Raw genomic sequence first — 14948 nt, 5'->3', positions numbered from 1 at the left:
CTTGGTGACAGGGCACACAGTACCTGGGGGCTGTCCTGTGCTAAGATCTTTCTTCAGCTCACAGATCCGTTCATCACCAGGCCCAGAGACAGGCAAGAGGCACATCCATAGTGGATTTGTGACCCTGGTGGCCAGCAGTTCTCAGTGCTCGAGCAGTGAGCTGATCACAAGCTAAATGGAAGGATGCACACCACCAAGCTCCAGCCTGAATCACCACAATCCCTCGATTTTGTGAAGGATGAAAAAATGACTGGGATGTTTGACATCTGCTGCTCTAAACAGAGAAGGGGGGATTTCAGCCAAAGAGAAATCAATGTGTTTTGTACAAAAGTGGGTTTTTTCCCCTAAATTCTCTTGGAAGGCAGCTACCTCCTTCCAAATGATCTCTAGTAGCCAGAAATCACAGATATTACTGTTTAAATATCATAAAGAACATTTTAAAAGTCACAGAAGACTTGTTAAGAAAGTGGAACAGAAATTACAGTGGATACTGAGTCAGAAGTGACACTATGTGTAATTTTTACACAGAGTATGTATACACATACACATAGGAGTAGCGAGGGGTTGTGTGTCGCCTCCTTCTGCAATAATGGGCTCCTGCATAAGCTACCCCTCATGGTGTCAGCAAGGGCTAGGTTGGATTCCTGTGTGTGTATAACCACCACAGAAGTTGTTTTCCCAATAAACCTCCGGTGCTGAGGATTTTCCTCAGACCTGTGCTTTGCTAAGCTCTGCAAAACAGATTATAAGAACATGGTGGCATTGGCAGGGATAGGTGGAGTTCCTCCCACTCTGCAAGACTCCAAGCTCTAGGCAATGTACTCTCCAAGTACCAGCTGCAGGCCTGGCTGGCTCCAGTTCTGCTTTTTGATACCAGCAAGGACAGACTTTTCCAGCAGTAAAGGCAAAGGAGAGAGAAGACGTTTGCAAAGAAAGCAGAAATATTTGGAAAGAGTTTTTAGAAAAAGTTTCAACAAAAGTAATTTAAAACTCTGTTCTGCAGAGTTGAGACCTGCATTGCTCATGGACTACTGAGGAAATTGAATAAAGAGGGGAGGAAAAGCACCTTTTTAAACAAAGGTGCAAGAGGAGAAAGTGACACCTGCAGCATCAGTTCAGCCACTTCTGACACTGCAAAAGGTATTGCTGCCATCCAGCTGCTGTGCTGAGCTCATGCTTTCACTCTAGCCCTGCCAAACTGCACATGAAGCACAGAGCAGGCTGCCAGCAGCCTGCCTTACTGGCACATCTCCTCGGTGTGTTTGCTCCTAAAAAAAAACCTTAAAACACTCACATCTTTGTCTCATGGACAGGACCTGCTGAGTCCTCAGGATTACTCTGGAGCATCACAGTTAAAATTTAAATGTGCTTTCCAAATCCCTCCCATTAAACCACCACAAATCCCAGCCTTGTTGCAGTGTATGGAGGGCTTTCAGCACTGTAACCAAATCCTGACCCTCAACCCTCACCTGTGTTCCACACCTTCCACTCTTAAGCCTGCCTTTACACTTAGCCATCACACTCTTACAGCCAGCTCTAGGGAGGGTCCATGGAGATCTACTTGTTTATACAGAGACATGTCACTGTCAACCTAAAAGATCCGTGATCACCAGCACTTAAATCGTGAGGTTGGATTTTAAAAAGCAGCGATAGATGTGGAATTTTCACGTACTCTTTGGCAATTTGTTGAATTGCCTGCCCAGCTCCTTGTAATGTGGCAAAGACCCTGCTCACTTTCCTTGCTCATTGGCAGGGGGTTCAACGCCAGGGCACCACCCTTTCCTGATATCTCCTGTTTGACTTGTTCTGAGCAAGATCCAGCCCCACAGGAGGTGCAGAAACTAAAATTACTCCCTTTCTGATTTCTGTGCCAGAAGGACAGAGTCAGTCTGTGAGAGACACAGCAGGGTAGATTTACATCCACATAAAGGGCACCGGCAGCCAAGACCTTGTGGCTCAGCTACATCTGTGTGCAGTAGATGATGCTCAGTGGGATCAGCCTCCATGCAGGACTAGGAGTCCTCACCCCATACTGATGTCTGCACAGCACTGCTGGAAGAGAATCCAGCACTGGAGGAAATGAATGCCAGTGACACAGCTCAGATACAAAATTTGCTTCTGCTCACTCTTCCCAGGTAAATGCTATCACAGAGTCCAAACACACACCAGAGTACCCAGATTTGTGATTTGTATTTTATTTTCATTCTTTTTACAAGCAAGAAAATCCCTGGATTAAAACAATCAGAATTAATCAGACACCCCCAAAAATTCACCAGGTAATGGCTGTCAGGATGAGCAGCAGAGGTTAGGCTGGAGTTAGTCCTGAAATTCAACCTGAGATGTGTCACAACACCAAAGTCCAGGCCTGAGATGTGACTTTCCAGTTGACACAGGTCTCATTACACCAGGAGCAGTAATGCAGCAGTCCCACTGTCCTAAGGCATCTTGCACCAGTGGGATCCCGGAGAGCTAAAGCAGTGGACAGTAAGGATGAAGTCCAAGTGTCTGCAGAAATGAGAGCAGAAGAGAGAGTAACCCAGAGAGCAAATAATATGACCCAGATATTAACTTTGGGATGCTAACAGCTAGGGAGAACAGGCTCCTACTAAGGGCTCTAAAGGAAAGGTGGGGGGGGGTTGTTTGTTCCAGTATCTTTTGTTTTATTTCAGCCCCTCCTCAGAAAGAGAAACTCTCCATACCCAAATATAATAAGCTGAAACTAGTACCATGAATTCTGCTTAGGGAGTTTCAGATACAGTCCTAGATGAAGGGAACATGCTGAATCAGAGATACACAGGGCTCCAGTGGGACACAGAGAAGTGGATGGGGTGCAGAGGAAGCATGACAAGGCTGCTAGGTCTGTACAGGGGAGGGGATTTGCACCTACCTCAGATACAGAAGACATTATAGTCAGCAAGGGCCTGCTCCTCTGCAAAAGAACAGGAGAGATTTAAGTTATCCTTGCACAGAGCTAAGTGCAAACACCCAGGCAGCCCTGGCACCCCATGGTTCCACACTGACCTGGGTTGTAGTAGTCATAGACCCGGACATGGCCTGGCTTCAGGTTGGTCACCTCAATCTCCTGCTCCAGATGCAGGACATATGTGTCAGAGATATGGCTCAGCTGGGGGAGAAGATAAATGGCAGGTCACTTAAGAGATGTTCTTTTTATTCCTCACCTGAATTTGATCCCATTAACTGACAATAACAACTCTGTAGACTCAAACACTGGACTTCAAGATGAGTCTTGAGTATTCTGATCTGCTAGCCCCGGTCCTGGATTCTCCCAACAACTCTGGCAGTGCCCTCCACTCCTGCAGCTTCTCTAGCAGCACAGACCTTACCTTGTCCAAGTAGATGGCAACACCTCCCTGTGTTTTCTCAGTCCTTCTTACAGAGTGCCCATGTTGCAGCTAGGACAGGAGCAAGGAGGAAGCAATTTAGTTTTGTCTTTTGAAAGGAAGGCGTGAGACATCCCCGCAAGGTTTATCTAAATTTGAGTGGACAGATTCTCATTCACTCCCTTCCAAACGTATTTTGGACTCTTATCTCTTCAGGCTGATCTCCCTGCAGGGCCACTCAGCTCCTGCAATCCCCAGGGACAAGAGCCTAGGCTACTTAGCCAACAGGGATATGCTAAACTGATTGGGCCAGGAGTATCACCATCCTCAAGGCTCAAAGAAAGAGCCAACAGTATGTGTTCAAGTTTGTTGTGTGGTAGAGGGGAAGGGATGGCGAGATTGCCCAAGGAAGAGACAGGCAACGCCTTCCTACGCAACCTTCCCCTCTCCTTGGGCATGGATGGTCCCACTGACACCACATCCCAACCCTGATCCCACACTTCTTACAGACACCCCAGATCCTGGAGCCAGGGCAAATCCAGTCAGTAAGGACACCTCCAGAATCACCATGTTGGAAGTGGATTTCTTCCCATTGTACCTGGAGGAGAAGATTAAAAAGAAAGTCTCCGAGGGAGAACATTAAAAAGAGCATTTCTCCCAGCTTTCCCTTCCCTTTACCACCAGCCCCTGTGTACAGTGCCCTGAGCCAGGCACCCCAGCCAGGGCTGGGACCGAGGCAGTCACTGCTCCCTCTCACAGGGTGCAGAGGATGGCTGCACTTCTCTGAGCATCCCTAGTCTGAGCTGACTACTGCACACCCTTCTCCAGCAAGAGCCAAGGCTCTCCATCTGGCCCTCCAGATGAAACTGCCTGCTGCCTCCACTGCAGCCAAGAAGCACCCCTCAGCTCTCCAGCCATGCCCAGCTTTCCTTCTCAAGTGGGATGAGATCTTTAGAGTCACCTGACATCCACATGGACAGTAACAGAGCGTGTATCGTCCTCGGTGCAATTCACCGGGTCAGTTTTCACTTGCAAGGCAAAGGATGTTGAGTCTTGTGGGGAGGGTGTGTTGTACCTCAGCACCATCTGCAGGGAGAGACAAAAAAACCAGACTAAGACATTGATAATTAGCTTGATATCATCTATGACACCTCTTTTTTTTTTTTTTCCCCACTGGTTAGTCAGCTCCTCAAAGGTTGGATGCCAGACAGAGAATGGGTAAATGATATGCAATAAGCACACTCGTCCCAGTACACAAAATAAAAGTCCCTCAGATTGGAAACCTTCCACAGGCTCCTTCTCAAACTTTCAACTGAGACTGTGCAAGTCAGGCACACAGCTGTGGGACCACTATAAAACATTTTCATCTTCCAGTACTCTTGAGAGCCGTGGAAGCATCATGGTCCTCTTATTTGGGCAGGTTCTGTTTCCTCCCACACACAGGTTTATGGCATTGGCACCAGGCTGGGATTAAAATATGGCTAATGCACATTTCCTTCCACAAAGGTGCAACAGAGTTTTGGTTTGCACCAGCTGAGGAGATGAGGGTGGTCACAGCAGGGTCTGTGGGAACCTACCCGAGTAAAGACACAACAGCTGCCGTGCGCCTGCACCAAGAATTTGCCCGGGACCTCTGTCAGTGCCGCCTCCTGCACCAGCAGCCGGTTCTGGTAGGAGACTTGGAACTCCTTCCCAAAGCCTCCATGGGACCTCACCCTCACTTCTGCATCCCCCTGCGTGCTGTGTGTCACTGCTGCGTACTTAGCCAATGCCTGCAAGGCCACTACTGTGTCCTGAAAAGGAAAACACAATTGCGTTTGCATCTCCGACATCCAGAGACACTTGAAATCAGCATCCTGAGGACCTCCATATCCAAGGGCTCCTTTGCCCAAAGCATTTACACTTGCATACATTGTGTGCATATTTTGCAGAGGTTCTTTCTCAAGAAACGTCCCCTTCCCTGGCCAGGAGTTACCTGTGTTGAGGCAAATCCTCCATAGGCATTCTGCTGCCTGGTGAGCCATGCCACGATGCCAGAGGCCGTGGTGAGGTCAGACTCTGTGACATTTGGCTTGGAGAGCAGGGCCAGGAGGATGTATGCTGTCAGCTCCACATCCACAGACACTGGCTGTGACCACGGGCTGCTACTGGTTCTGGGCTTGGATGAGGTCTGACTCCAGTGGATCTGCCCATCTGGGAAAGAAAGGTACCAGAGGAAATCTTGAGGGATGTCAGGGAAGATCTCCTGTGGCCTAGCCTCCTAGACACAGTGGCTTGTGTCTGCAGAGACCATTGGGTAACCATCTTTTGGCTGGGTCATCACATCACCAGGGCAGCTGAAAACCAAGGTATTTTGCAATACCTAACACTCAGTATTCCACATCAAGGTGACATACAAAAAAACAATATGCCAAAATTCTGCATAAGCATTACCTCCCAGTTGTCCAAATTCTTGCTTGCCAGGTCCACTCACTACCTGATACTAGCCAGCTGTCCACTGGCCAGCCCTGAGGGTCAGGGACTAACAAGGCATAGGGCAGCTTGCTTTCCTCTCTGGCATTTTGCAGCCCTGCACAAGAATTCCCAAGTGTCCCAAACCCCAACCTCCACTTCAGGTACCAGAAAAGGGCAGGAGATCTGAAGGAAATCAGCACCCCCACCACAGCGTTGGCAGCACGCGCTGCCATGAGCTCATTCAATGGATCAATGGATGTCTAAACACCCTCCTTAGTGCAGGGCCTAGAGGGCAAGGCTGTGTTCCTCCCAGGCTGCATGTTACCAAGGGCTCAGAAAGGTCACCTCTCCCTTCTCTGATGCTCCCCCGGCGCTGAGGCCCCCGTACCTGCTCTGATCGCCTTTCGGTCAAGCGCATCAAGGAGCTCCTGGGTGCGCTGAGAGTCCTTGGCCAGGGCGAAGGTGTAGGCCAGCAGGGCCTGGGTGTAAGTGCTGGCAGCCCTGGGGAGGGCAGGAGCGATGCAGCCCAGCGCCCTGCGCACCACCGTGCTCTGCAGGAGAGAGGGACACGGCGCTGCCCACACACAAACCCCGTGAGCCGGGCAGACCCCGGGACGCAAGCAGAAGCATGCACTGCCATATGCCAGCACAGAATCACAGAATGTCTACGTTGGAAGAGACCTTCAAGAGTCCAACCCATGCCCTAACACCTCAACCAGATCATGGCATCGAGTGACGCATCCAATCTTTTTTTAAACACATCCAGGGATGGTGAATCCATCACCTCCCTGGGAAGACTATTCCAGTACTTTATCACTCTTTCTGTAAAAAACCTTTTCCTAATATCCATCCTATATTTCCCTTGGTGCAGCCTGAGGCTGTGTCCTCTCATTCTGTCATTCAGTTGCTGCCTGTGAAAGAGACAACCCCCAGGTGTCTACAACCACCCTTCAGGAAGTTGTAGAGAGTGATAAGGTCACTGAGTCTCTTTTTCTCCAGGCTGAACAACCCCAGCTCCCTCAGTCATTCTTCATACGGCTTGTGTTCCAAGTCCTTCACCAGCCTCGTTGCCCTCCTCTGGAAAGCACCCCGCTCATTCGCCCAGGTGACTCTGTGCCTGGCCCTGCACCCTCTGTATCAGTGCAGCACCAGCAGCAGTGACTTCAGCCCTTGGTGGAAGGTGCTTGACAGACCTCCCCCTGAGCTGGTTTTGGGCTTGAGCAGTGCTCTCTCAATGAAATTAACACCTTTCCTGTGGGAATAACACCACCATGTCTTACTTTCCCAGTCCAAACACAACAACAGCAAAACCACACAACTGCAAATGCGTAGACATAGCCTGCTGAGCAGGGCAACTGTGTTTAATTCACCTTCACACTGAATAATTGTACTTATGATGAAAAAAGGGTGACCTGAAGGACATCTATTGCCAGGAGGTAGGTTAATTTCCAACTTTTTTTTTTTTTCTTTTTTTTCCTAAGCCCACTGCTTTCTGTTCTGCTGAAAAGCATTGCTGTTTCACTTACTTTTCCGATTTCCAGAGGACTTCACTTCTCAGTGTCTACAATTGTGTCTCTCCATCAAGTTAATTGGGTTTTTATTTGCCTGCACCATAGTCTAGAAACTAGCTACAATCCTCAGCACTTGTAAGAGCCCCCTCTTAGTGTAATTACCTAAGCACGCAGTTCCAGCTGCCCTACAGCACTCCTTTCCCAGACTTCTGGGGTTTTTTTTGTGAAGCTAAACCCTATTAGGAGTTACATTATGTCTGTTTACTTGACTGTGGGAGCAGCTCACCTCAGGATCAGCCTTCAGCTGCGTAGGACCAGCAAGGGCATGGGAGGTGGGGGCAGCGGGAATGAACAGCTCATTCCCGGGAAATGGCCAGCACAGTATCTAGCCATGAAGTCCAGTGGTCCCCAGTCCCTCATCTTCTCCCTGCCAGGGATGCCCTCCTCAATGGGAGAGTTTTTCCTGAGAAGCTGCAGGATCTTCCTCACCGTTCTATTACTTTGTCCACATGTCCCTCCAGGGTGCTCTGTTGCCTACCCCAGCATCGCCACTAAGTTCTTTAAGACTCAGATCTTAAGGCAAGAGCATGGCGAAGAATCCCAGTATTTACCTCTGGTGTTGCTCCTGCCTCCAAGTATGCAGCAGTGATGTAGGCAGCCAAGGGGACTTCTCCATCCACACCTCCCTAAAAAAACCATATACATCCAAAAAGCTGGGAAAATTAATAGGCAAGTACTGAAGATTTTCAGGAGACGTCTCACCTATCCCTGGCTTGCTCCCTCTCAAGAAAGCACAACAACACAGGCAAGTGAATTTAAACAATTACCAGCACACTTGGCAAGAACTGCTTAGTGCTGTCCTTCAAGGTGCACTGGCTCCTACCTTCATGAATGTGTGGAAAAGTTGCCCCACGTTTTTGAAGCAACCACTGGGAAGCTGGTGGAATTCCAGCCAGGTGAGAGCAGCTTGGATAATCCGGTTGTCCAGGTAAATGTATGGCTTGGCTTGGACAAAGCATTTAACCACAAATGCAGTCAGCCTGATTGGGGAGAACAGAAAAAAAGGCATGAAAGAAGGAAGAGAGAATCAGATAGAGGTGTAATGCATGAAAGAGCAGGAAGAATGCGCAGAAAGAAAGAATCTAAGCAGAGTTGAGGGGAAAAAAAATGGGGTTTGAAACTGGTGGATCTCTCTTTATCTATTTTGCTATTTCTAACGTGCTGGTTCAAGGTCAGTTCATCCCCAGGACTGGGGATGCCTACCCATGGGGTACCCTAGTCCACAAAGCTTCTAGAACTCTTTGAATCCAATAGGACAGCAAGAGTTTCATGCTGGAAGCTGAAAGCTGCCCACCTCCTGGCTGTCAGAGAGCAGGTAGACAGCAGGGAGAGGGCCCAGGGCTTACCAAGTATTACCATACTCATCCTTGGTACCAAATTCACTGTAGGAGCCATCAGGGTGCTGATACTGCAGCTGTATCTGGTACCCTGGGAAGCAGGACAGGACATGAGTGCTCAGAGTGGTATTTGCAATGAAATCGCTGTGAAGGAACGGGGTGGTTGAGTGCTCCAGGTGGAAAGGGAGTAGAAACCTGGGACGGTTGGACACAGGGGAAGGCAGAGGGGCAAGGGGGGGCCTGTTGCACTCACCATTGCGCAGGAATCCTGTTGCCCTATCCTTGATCTCAGGGCTCAGCTGCCTCGTCTTCTCCAGGTACTGCAGCACATAGACAATGGGGGCAAACAGCACCATGTTCTGCTCCCCACAGCCGTGGGGCATCTGCACCAGGTGGTCCAGGTTCTGCAGTGCCATCCCCATGAGGTCCCCTGAGACAAAACATAAGCACCCTGACCACCTCCTGGGCAGTGAGATCCACCTCCTCCTACCTGTGACTGCTCCCAGCAGAGCACCAAGCAAGGTGGGCCTGGCCCAGAAGTGTGGGGACACCTCCGTCCAGCCACCTTCTCCTGTGACCCTCATATGAACTGTACATATTCCCATCCTGGCAGGGAAGCTCATTACCACAACACTCTCTCCCTTGCTGAGTGTTTTAGGTTGTCAGGAAACGGGAAACACAGCCACACACATTGGAGGAACAGGGCAGTGGAGCTTTGGAAACCTCAGAAGGGGTGTGGGGGAGTTCGGGTTTGGGCTTTCCTAGGGCTAAACTCAGAGATATGGGATTTGCAAGGGTACTAACATAGCTTAATTCCTTACCAGTGACTGAGACGGTGGCTCTGACTGAACCTTCAACCACATTTACAGGCAACACCAGGGACACAGACTCCTCTGCTGGATTCCCTGACACCAGTCAGGTACAGTGTGGGGAGAACAAAAGAGAAAGAGATTCTGATGAAAAAAGCCTCCAAAATCCCCAGAAACTGTTTAAGGCTCTTCTGTGATAGCTTACATTTTTCCTGTCAAAGAGGCTGTAAATCACTTCAAAAATCCATGTCCCATTCCACCCCTAACCTCCTCCATCCACCTCATGGTAACTGTGCTCTCCTAACGCCCTTCTTTATAAAGAGGTTGAGAGGATTTTCTCCTGGAAACCCTCAGGGGTCAGAGCCACTTGTTTTTCTCCACAAAAGTTACTCCATCTCATTTAATATTTCAGTTGCAGGCTTTCTTCTCAACGCTCCTCATGCTCTCAAAATCAGCTGAAGAAAAACCAGCCCCATCATACACCATAAAATTCAAGACAGGAACAGCAGTCCTAAGCCATGTCCTCCAGCCTCACCATGTTCAGTAGTGTGGTATTGTTTCCACAGGTGAAAAAGGCCTCAAGCTGTCCCATTAGTGCCAGGGATGTTGATGGTGAAAGACCAGACCTCCCCACATCCCTGCCTGGGAGAAAGCCCCAGCTGGCACCACCATTAGAATACACTTGTGTAGCTTCATCATGCGGACAGAGAACACGTGGAAATGCCCAGAAGGTGGTTAGGCAGGAAGAGGGGGATGAAGAGGGTGAAAGAAGAAAACAATCCATCTACCTTTTTCGGGACACAGGATGGAGCTGTGAGCCTTTTCTACCAACACTCCCTCTGGCTGTTGGAGGACATAAAAGTAGCATTTTAATGAGCACCCAGGAGAGAAATGGGATTAGAAGTGGATTAGAAGAAGGTATATTCAGAATCCTGGTTCTGGGTGAACAGTCAGCTGGAGTATCATTATCATCATACAAAAACACAAACTACTTTCAATCATTTTCACTTCAGATCAGAAACCAGCATGCATTTTCAGAATATCCTAAATTCTGAATATCTGTGAAAATGGTGCTGTAAGATTCAGCAGAGAATTCAGGAGGCAAGGACATAAAAGAGTGTTTAAAGTTTTCCATGGTATGAAGTGGAGGGTGCCCCTTTACCTTCTATATCCATCACTCCTCACACCCTGAGATGGTAATTACACATTTTGAATAGCAGGGGGTAGCTCCCAAAATTAACACGCACAAAATCTGGGAATCACACAAAACCTACTTTGAGGCTTAGGTAACAGTACAGCTTGACTGACCCGGACTTGAATGAGTTTGGTGATCGTGTCCTTCTGTCCTTGTTTTGGGACGAATGGTATCTCCTCACCACAGAGCTCTTTGGTGGCCACAGCCTCTGTGCTGAGGGTGACATTCACGAGCCCTGAAAATAACACACATTTAGGTGCATAAGACACCTTCTGAGGAAACACTTCCCTTTAATACAATAGACATCGCCCACTGACAACAAAAAATTTGACCAGAGCCCTGTATGCATCTGTACCTCCTAGCACAGGCTTGTGAGTAACCATGACCATAGGATAAGTGCAAGTAAGTACTGTCTGGGTAACAGGGCAAACTGCTCCTCACTCTCTGTCAGCTCTTACAAAACATCCACACCTTGTTCCCATCCTTTCCCAATTCCACCACCCCACCTCCCTGTGCTCCTCACCCAGTTGCTCAGCTGTGACACTCCACTGAAAGGTCTTGGCTTCCCCGGCGCACAAGCAGCTGCTGTAGACACAGTCTTTGCATGGCTTCAGCTGGAAGTGTGCAAGCTCCTCCAGGGTCACTTGGATCTGAAGGGATCAGGAGGATCAGCAAGGATGGCAGGTGATAATAAATAAACATCAACAACACAAAAAGGAAGTCTAAAGAGGGTGGAAGCAGGGGCACAGCCTGAGAGGAATACACACAGATTGTTTGATTAGCCAGGGATCCGGTTGGGAAAGATAAAGTCCTGGCAACCTGGCCAGGGTTATCAAGGGCAACCAGTGTGTCTGTGTTTGTGTTTGGGATTGCCCCAGTCCAGGTGTGGGACCGTGCACTTGGCCTTGCTGAACTTCATGGGGTTGGCACAGGCCCAACTCTCAAGCCTGTCAAGGGTGCTTCCTTATTTCTCATTTTAAAAGTGGGGGTAATGTTTTCCCCTTTCCAGTCAGAGGGAATGTCATTGAACTGCCATGACTTCTCAAAGGGAACTGGATGATCTTTGAGGCCCCTTCCCCTGTGTTTCTATGATCACAGGTCACAGGCATCGGCCATGTCCTGCTGTCCTTGCAGAGGCTATCGGGGCTCACCTACCCTCATGCATTGCTGCAGGTTGTTGAAGACTGTGGCCTTCAAGTTGAAGGTCTCACCCTGGACCACAGAAGAAGGCAGTGGCAGCTCCACAAGAAAGGGCTTGGAAACAATCAGCCGGGAGGTTGGAGCAAACCCAAAGCCGTTAGGTCCTGTGCAGAACATTCCTGCTTTCCATTCTGTGATGGTGTCAGGCACAGTGACAGTGACATTCTTGTTCCCACTGGGGCTGGGGAGAAGCAGTCAGCGACAGAAGCATTTAATTGAATGACACCATACGCCAGGGCAGGTTACCTGCTCTGTGTCCTTCTCTGCAGAGCACCCCATCACCTCACCTCCCTCACAGTCCAGCCCCTACTGAACTCTCAGCCCTTGCAGTGTTACAAGTAAATCCTTGTAGAAGTGGGGACCCCACCGCAGGTGCTTCTATCAACAGAAAACTTGGGTCAATAAGTTATATGGCTGCAAGATGCCATCAATCACAGACAGCACTTGCCCTTTGCACATCTAAAAATGGCTTACAGATGTCAGCAGTCTTACTCTTCTTGGCCTAGAAATGGAAAACCAGAAACCAGCAGAGCAACAGGACTAGCAGCAACAGGCTTAGCAGACGAGGTTGATCCAGGCATTCTCTGTCCTGTGAGACACTAACACCTTAAAGCCCAGCATGAGGGCAGGGCAGAGACTTGTCCTGTGCACACATCACAGCTTTTGAGAGGAGCAGACTCTTCTGCAGCTGCCACCACAGCTGACACAAAAAGCAGACATAGCTAATGATACTGGTATTATTTGGCTTATTTCACCATGCATGTACAGGAAGGCAGCACACACAACACAGAAACCTTTTGGTGGCTCAGATCAGGTTGGTGAACAAATCACAGAGGAAATATCTGCTGCTAGGGGTGAAGAGGTGGATGTATCTGTAAGGACAGTGGAGGTGGGAGAGGACAGATGTTGATGGGAAATATGCTCAGGATCTGGCCTGAGCATCTTTCAGTCTTCAGAGAACACACAAAAAAATCTTGAAGTGTCAGATGCAAAATCCCTGAAAGCTCTCTGGGCAGACCCTGTGTGCACACTGGGCCTTTCTCACAGGACACAATTTTCAGTCCTGTGAAGGACTTTCACAGACATCATCTTCCCCTGGATACCAGGATATATCTGTGAGCACATTTTGGGAAATGCAAGCCCACAGGACTACCAAAAGCAGAGCGTAGGCAATAAACAAAGCTGTTTTGCCATACCTCATGCTTTCCTATCTTCCTGTGCTAGCCACCTCTCATGGATGACCAGCACTTCTAGTAGAGGAGAATGCATTTAATGCATACATCAGCTCCAGCAATGAACAGCCTACAGGTGTGAGCCCCATGATGTGCTCCCTTAAGTGCCTTGCACAGCTGCCTATGATCTAAACTCAGCTGCATCATCTGCATCTGCCTCCCAGCCACACAAAATGACCAACTAAACCCTCACTGCTCAGTTTACTCACCCCACAGGGTACAAATCCCACAGCCAGGTTTGGTGAAAATGCTTGTGTGCTTTCTCTTCTGCTGAAGAAAAGGGTGGAAACATAGTGGGCTGATAGGTTGACGTCAGATGCTCTGTTGAAAACAACAAAGACCTACAGTCACCAAGGCGTCCTCAGGTCCTGGTTAAGAGCAGAGGAACTCCAGCACAGCTCAGGCTGCAGCAAATTCCATCAGCTCTTGGGAAGCATGGCAACAGAACAAAATGTGCTGTCCCAAATTTTAAAATCCCTTGCCTCATTTCAAATGTCCGAGGAGCTTTGGGCTTTACTTGCGTGTGGAGGCACCATGGGACGGGCAACATTTCCCTCACCCCAGAGACAAAACCTGAGATCCATACATCCCACTATCAGCCCTCATATTAGCACAACAGGTTTAGGGACAGGAAATCCTCTTTCTCTTTCATTTACACTCACAGCAACTGATGCCTCTTGGCACAAACCCAGATCTGCTCTCACATGAAAGACTAAGCCTCCCACGTAAGAAGAACCAGCTGGCAAATGCTTACTGTTATACACTTTATGGGGCTGGGCAAACGTCAACCTGGGCCTGGAGATAAACGTTCCTGTTCCTCGCAGCGTAGTTGTCAATGGAGTGGTTGGACATACTCTGGGTTTCTTGATATTAGTGTTAGACATAATTTTCAATCCCATTTCCTGTAGGAAAAAATAAAACACCAGAAGATTGTCCTCCCCTCTCTGTGCTTGTCCCTTTTTGTCCCCTCATGCAGTGGGGACTTGGCTGTCCTCTACACTCTCTTGTTTCATTTTAAGAAGGAATAATTCAGATCCCCAGCAATGGGCAAACAAGGTCTTCTAAGGTAATTCATCTGGCCTGAGTCAGCCAAAATTATTCCTTTTCAAACACATGCTCATTTGGGTACTATGCCTTCTCTGCCTCCAGGGTGCAATGGCTCATGCTATGAAGATTAAACAAATTGTGTGAAATCCAATTAAAGTAATGAATAAGCCTTGGCATCCTGAGTCACACAACCCAAGTGTGGCAACCACACAATGATTTTTCCTTATACATTTCAAGTCACTTATTCAAATAACACACAAGTTACAAGGGCCTAAACTGCACCTGTTCACTGTCCTGTCTGCAGTGGCATCTCTTGGATATTGATAAAGTCAGGGGCCACATTTCCCTCAGTTCATGAATTATCTCAACCCACCAAATCAACCATTTTTACCCTGAATGCCGTAAACACATCAGGCTCGTCAGAATTTGGGAGCCCGCATGAACTATCATCTTCAGACACTTGGCGAGGGTACCTGGAGTTATAAAGAGATAGGAACAGCCCGTAGATCTGAGAAAGCAAGAGGAAAAAAAATAATCAGCCTGGCATTCCCTTCCTCTCTTGCATCCAAGGCCTGTTTGAATTGCTTTGGCTACCGTGTGTGAACACATGCCAAAAAGCCCAGGATCGCTCTCACTTCCTGGGCTCTCCTCTGATAGTGCCAGCACAGAAGCTGTTTTACCACTGAGTGATGCTCAGCCTCTTCCTTAATCCCTGATCCCTACCCATCCACACAGGGAAAGTGCTGCTGATCCCTCCAGGCC

The 14948-nt window shown here is 48.7% G+C and overlaps 1 protein-coding gene across 1 annotated transcript in view; it reads right to left on the bottom strand.

The window, feature by feature from the left end:
* Positions 1 to 2194: 2194 nt before the first annotated feature.
* LOC120748604 (alpha-2-macroglobulin-like protein 1) overlaps positions 2195 to 14948 on the bottom strand; it is a 29772-nt gene continuing 17018 nt past the window's right edge. Inside the window, exons 18-38 of the mRNA XM_040055215.1 lie at positions 14578 to 14694; positions 13894 to 14041; positions 13349 to 13460; positions 11863 to 12088; positions 11231 to 11357; positions 10821 to 10942; positions 10301 to 10355; positions 9525 to 9608; positions 8957 to 9133; positions 8713 to 8794; positions 8190 to 8346; positions 7918 to 7992; positions 6184 to 6346; positions 5317 to 5534; positions 4919 to 5134; positions 4303 to 4427; positions 3849 to 3939; positions 3345 to 3413; positions 3022 to 3124; positions 2888 to 2929; positions 2195 to 2505 (exon numbers count right to left, since the gene is read on the bottom strand). Of these exons, the coding sequence (XP_039911149.1) occupies positions 2889 to 2929; positions 3022 to 3124; positions 3345 to 3413; positions 3849 to 3939; positions 4303 to 4427; positions 4919 to 5134; positions 5317 to 5534; positions 6184 to 6346; positions 7918 to 7992; positions 8190 to 8346; positions 8713 to 8794; positions 8957 to 9133; positions 9525 to 9608; positions 10301 to 10355; positions 10821 to 10942; positions 11231 to 11357; positions 11863 to 12088; positions 13349 to 13460; positions 13894 to 14041; positions 14578 to 14694 (2508 nt within the window). The 3' untranslated portion in view covers positions 2195 to 2505; position 2888. The remainder of the gene's footprint in view (positions 2506 to 2887; positions 2930 to 3021; positions 3125 to 3344; positions 3414 to 3848; positions 3940 to 4302; positions 4428 to 4918; positions 5135 to 5316; positions 5535 to 6183; positions 6347 to 7917; positions 7993 to 8189; positions 8347 to 8712; positions 8795 to 8956; positions 9134 to 9524; positions 9609 to 10300; positions 10356 to 10820; positions 10943 to 11230; positions 11358 to 11862; positions 12089 to 13348; positions 13461 to 13893; positions 14042 to 14577; positions 14695 to 14948) is intronic.

The sequence above is a fragment of the Hirundo rustica genome, chromosome 2 (assembly GCF_015227805.2).
Source record: "Hirundo rustica isolate bHirRus1 chromosome 2, bHirRus1.pri.v3, whole genome shotgun sequence".
In the NCBI taxonomy this organism is placed as follows: Eukaryota; Metazoa; Chordata; class Aves; order Passeriformes; family Hirundinidae; genus Hirundo; species Hirundo rustica.
This window is presented reverse-complemented; position numbering and strand designations above follow the sequence as displayed.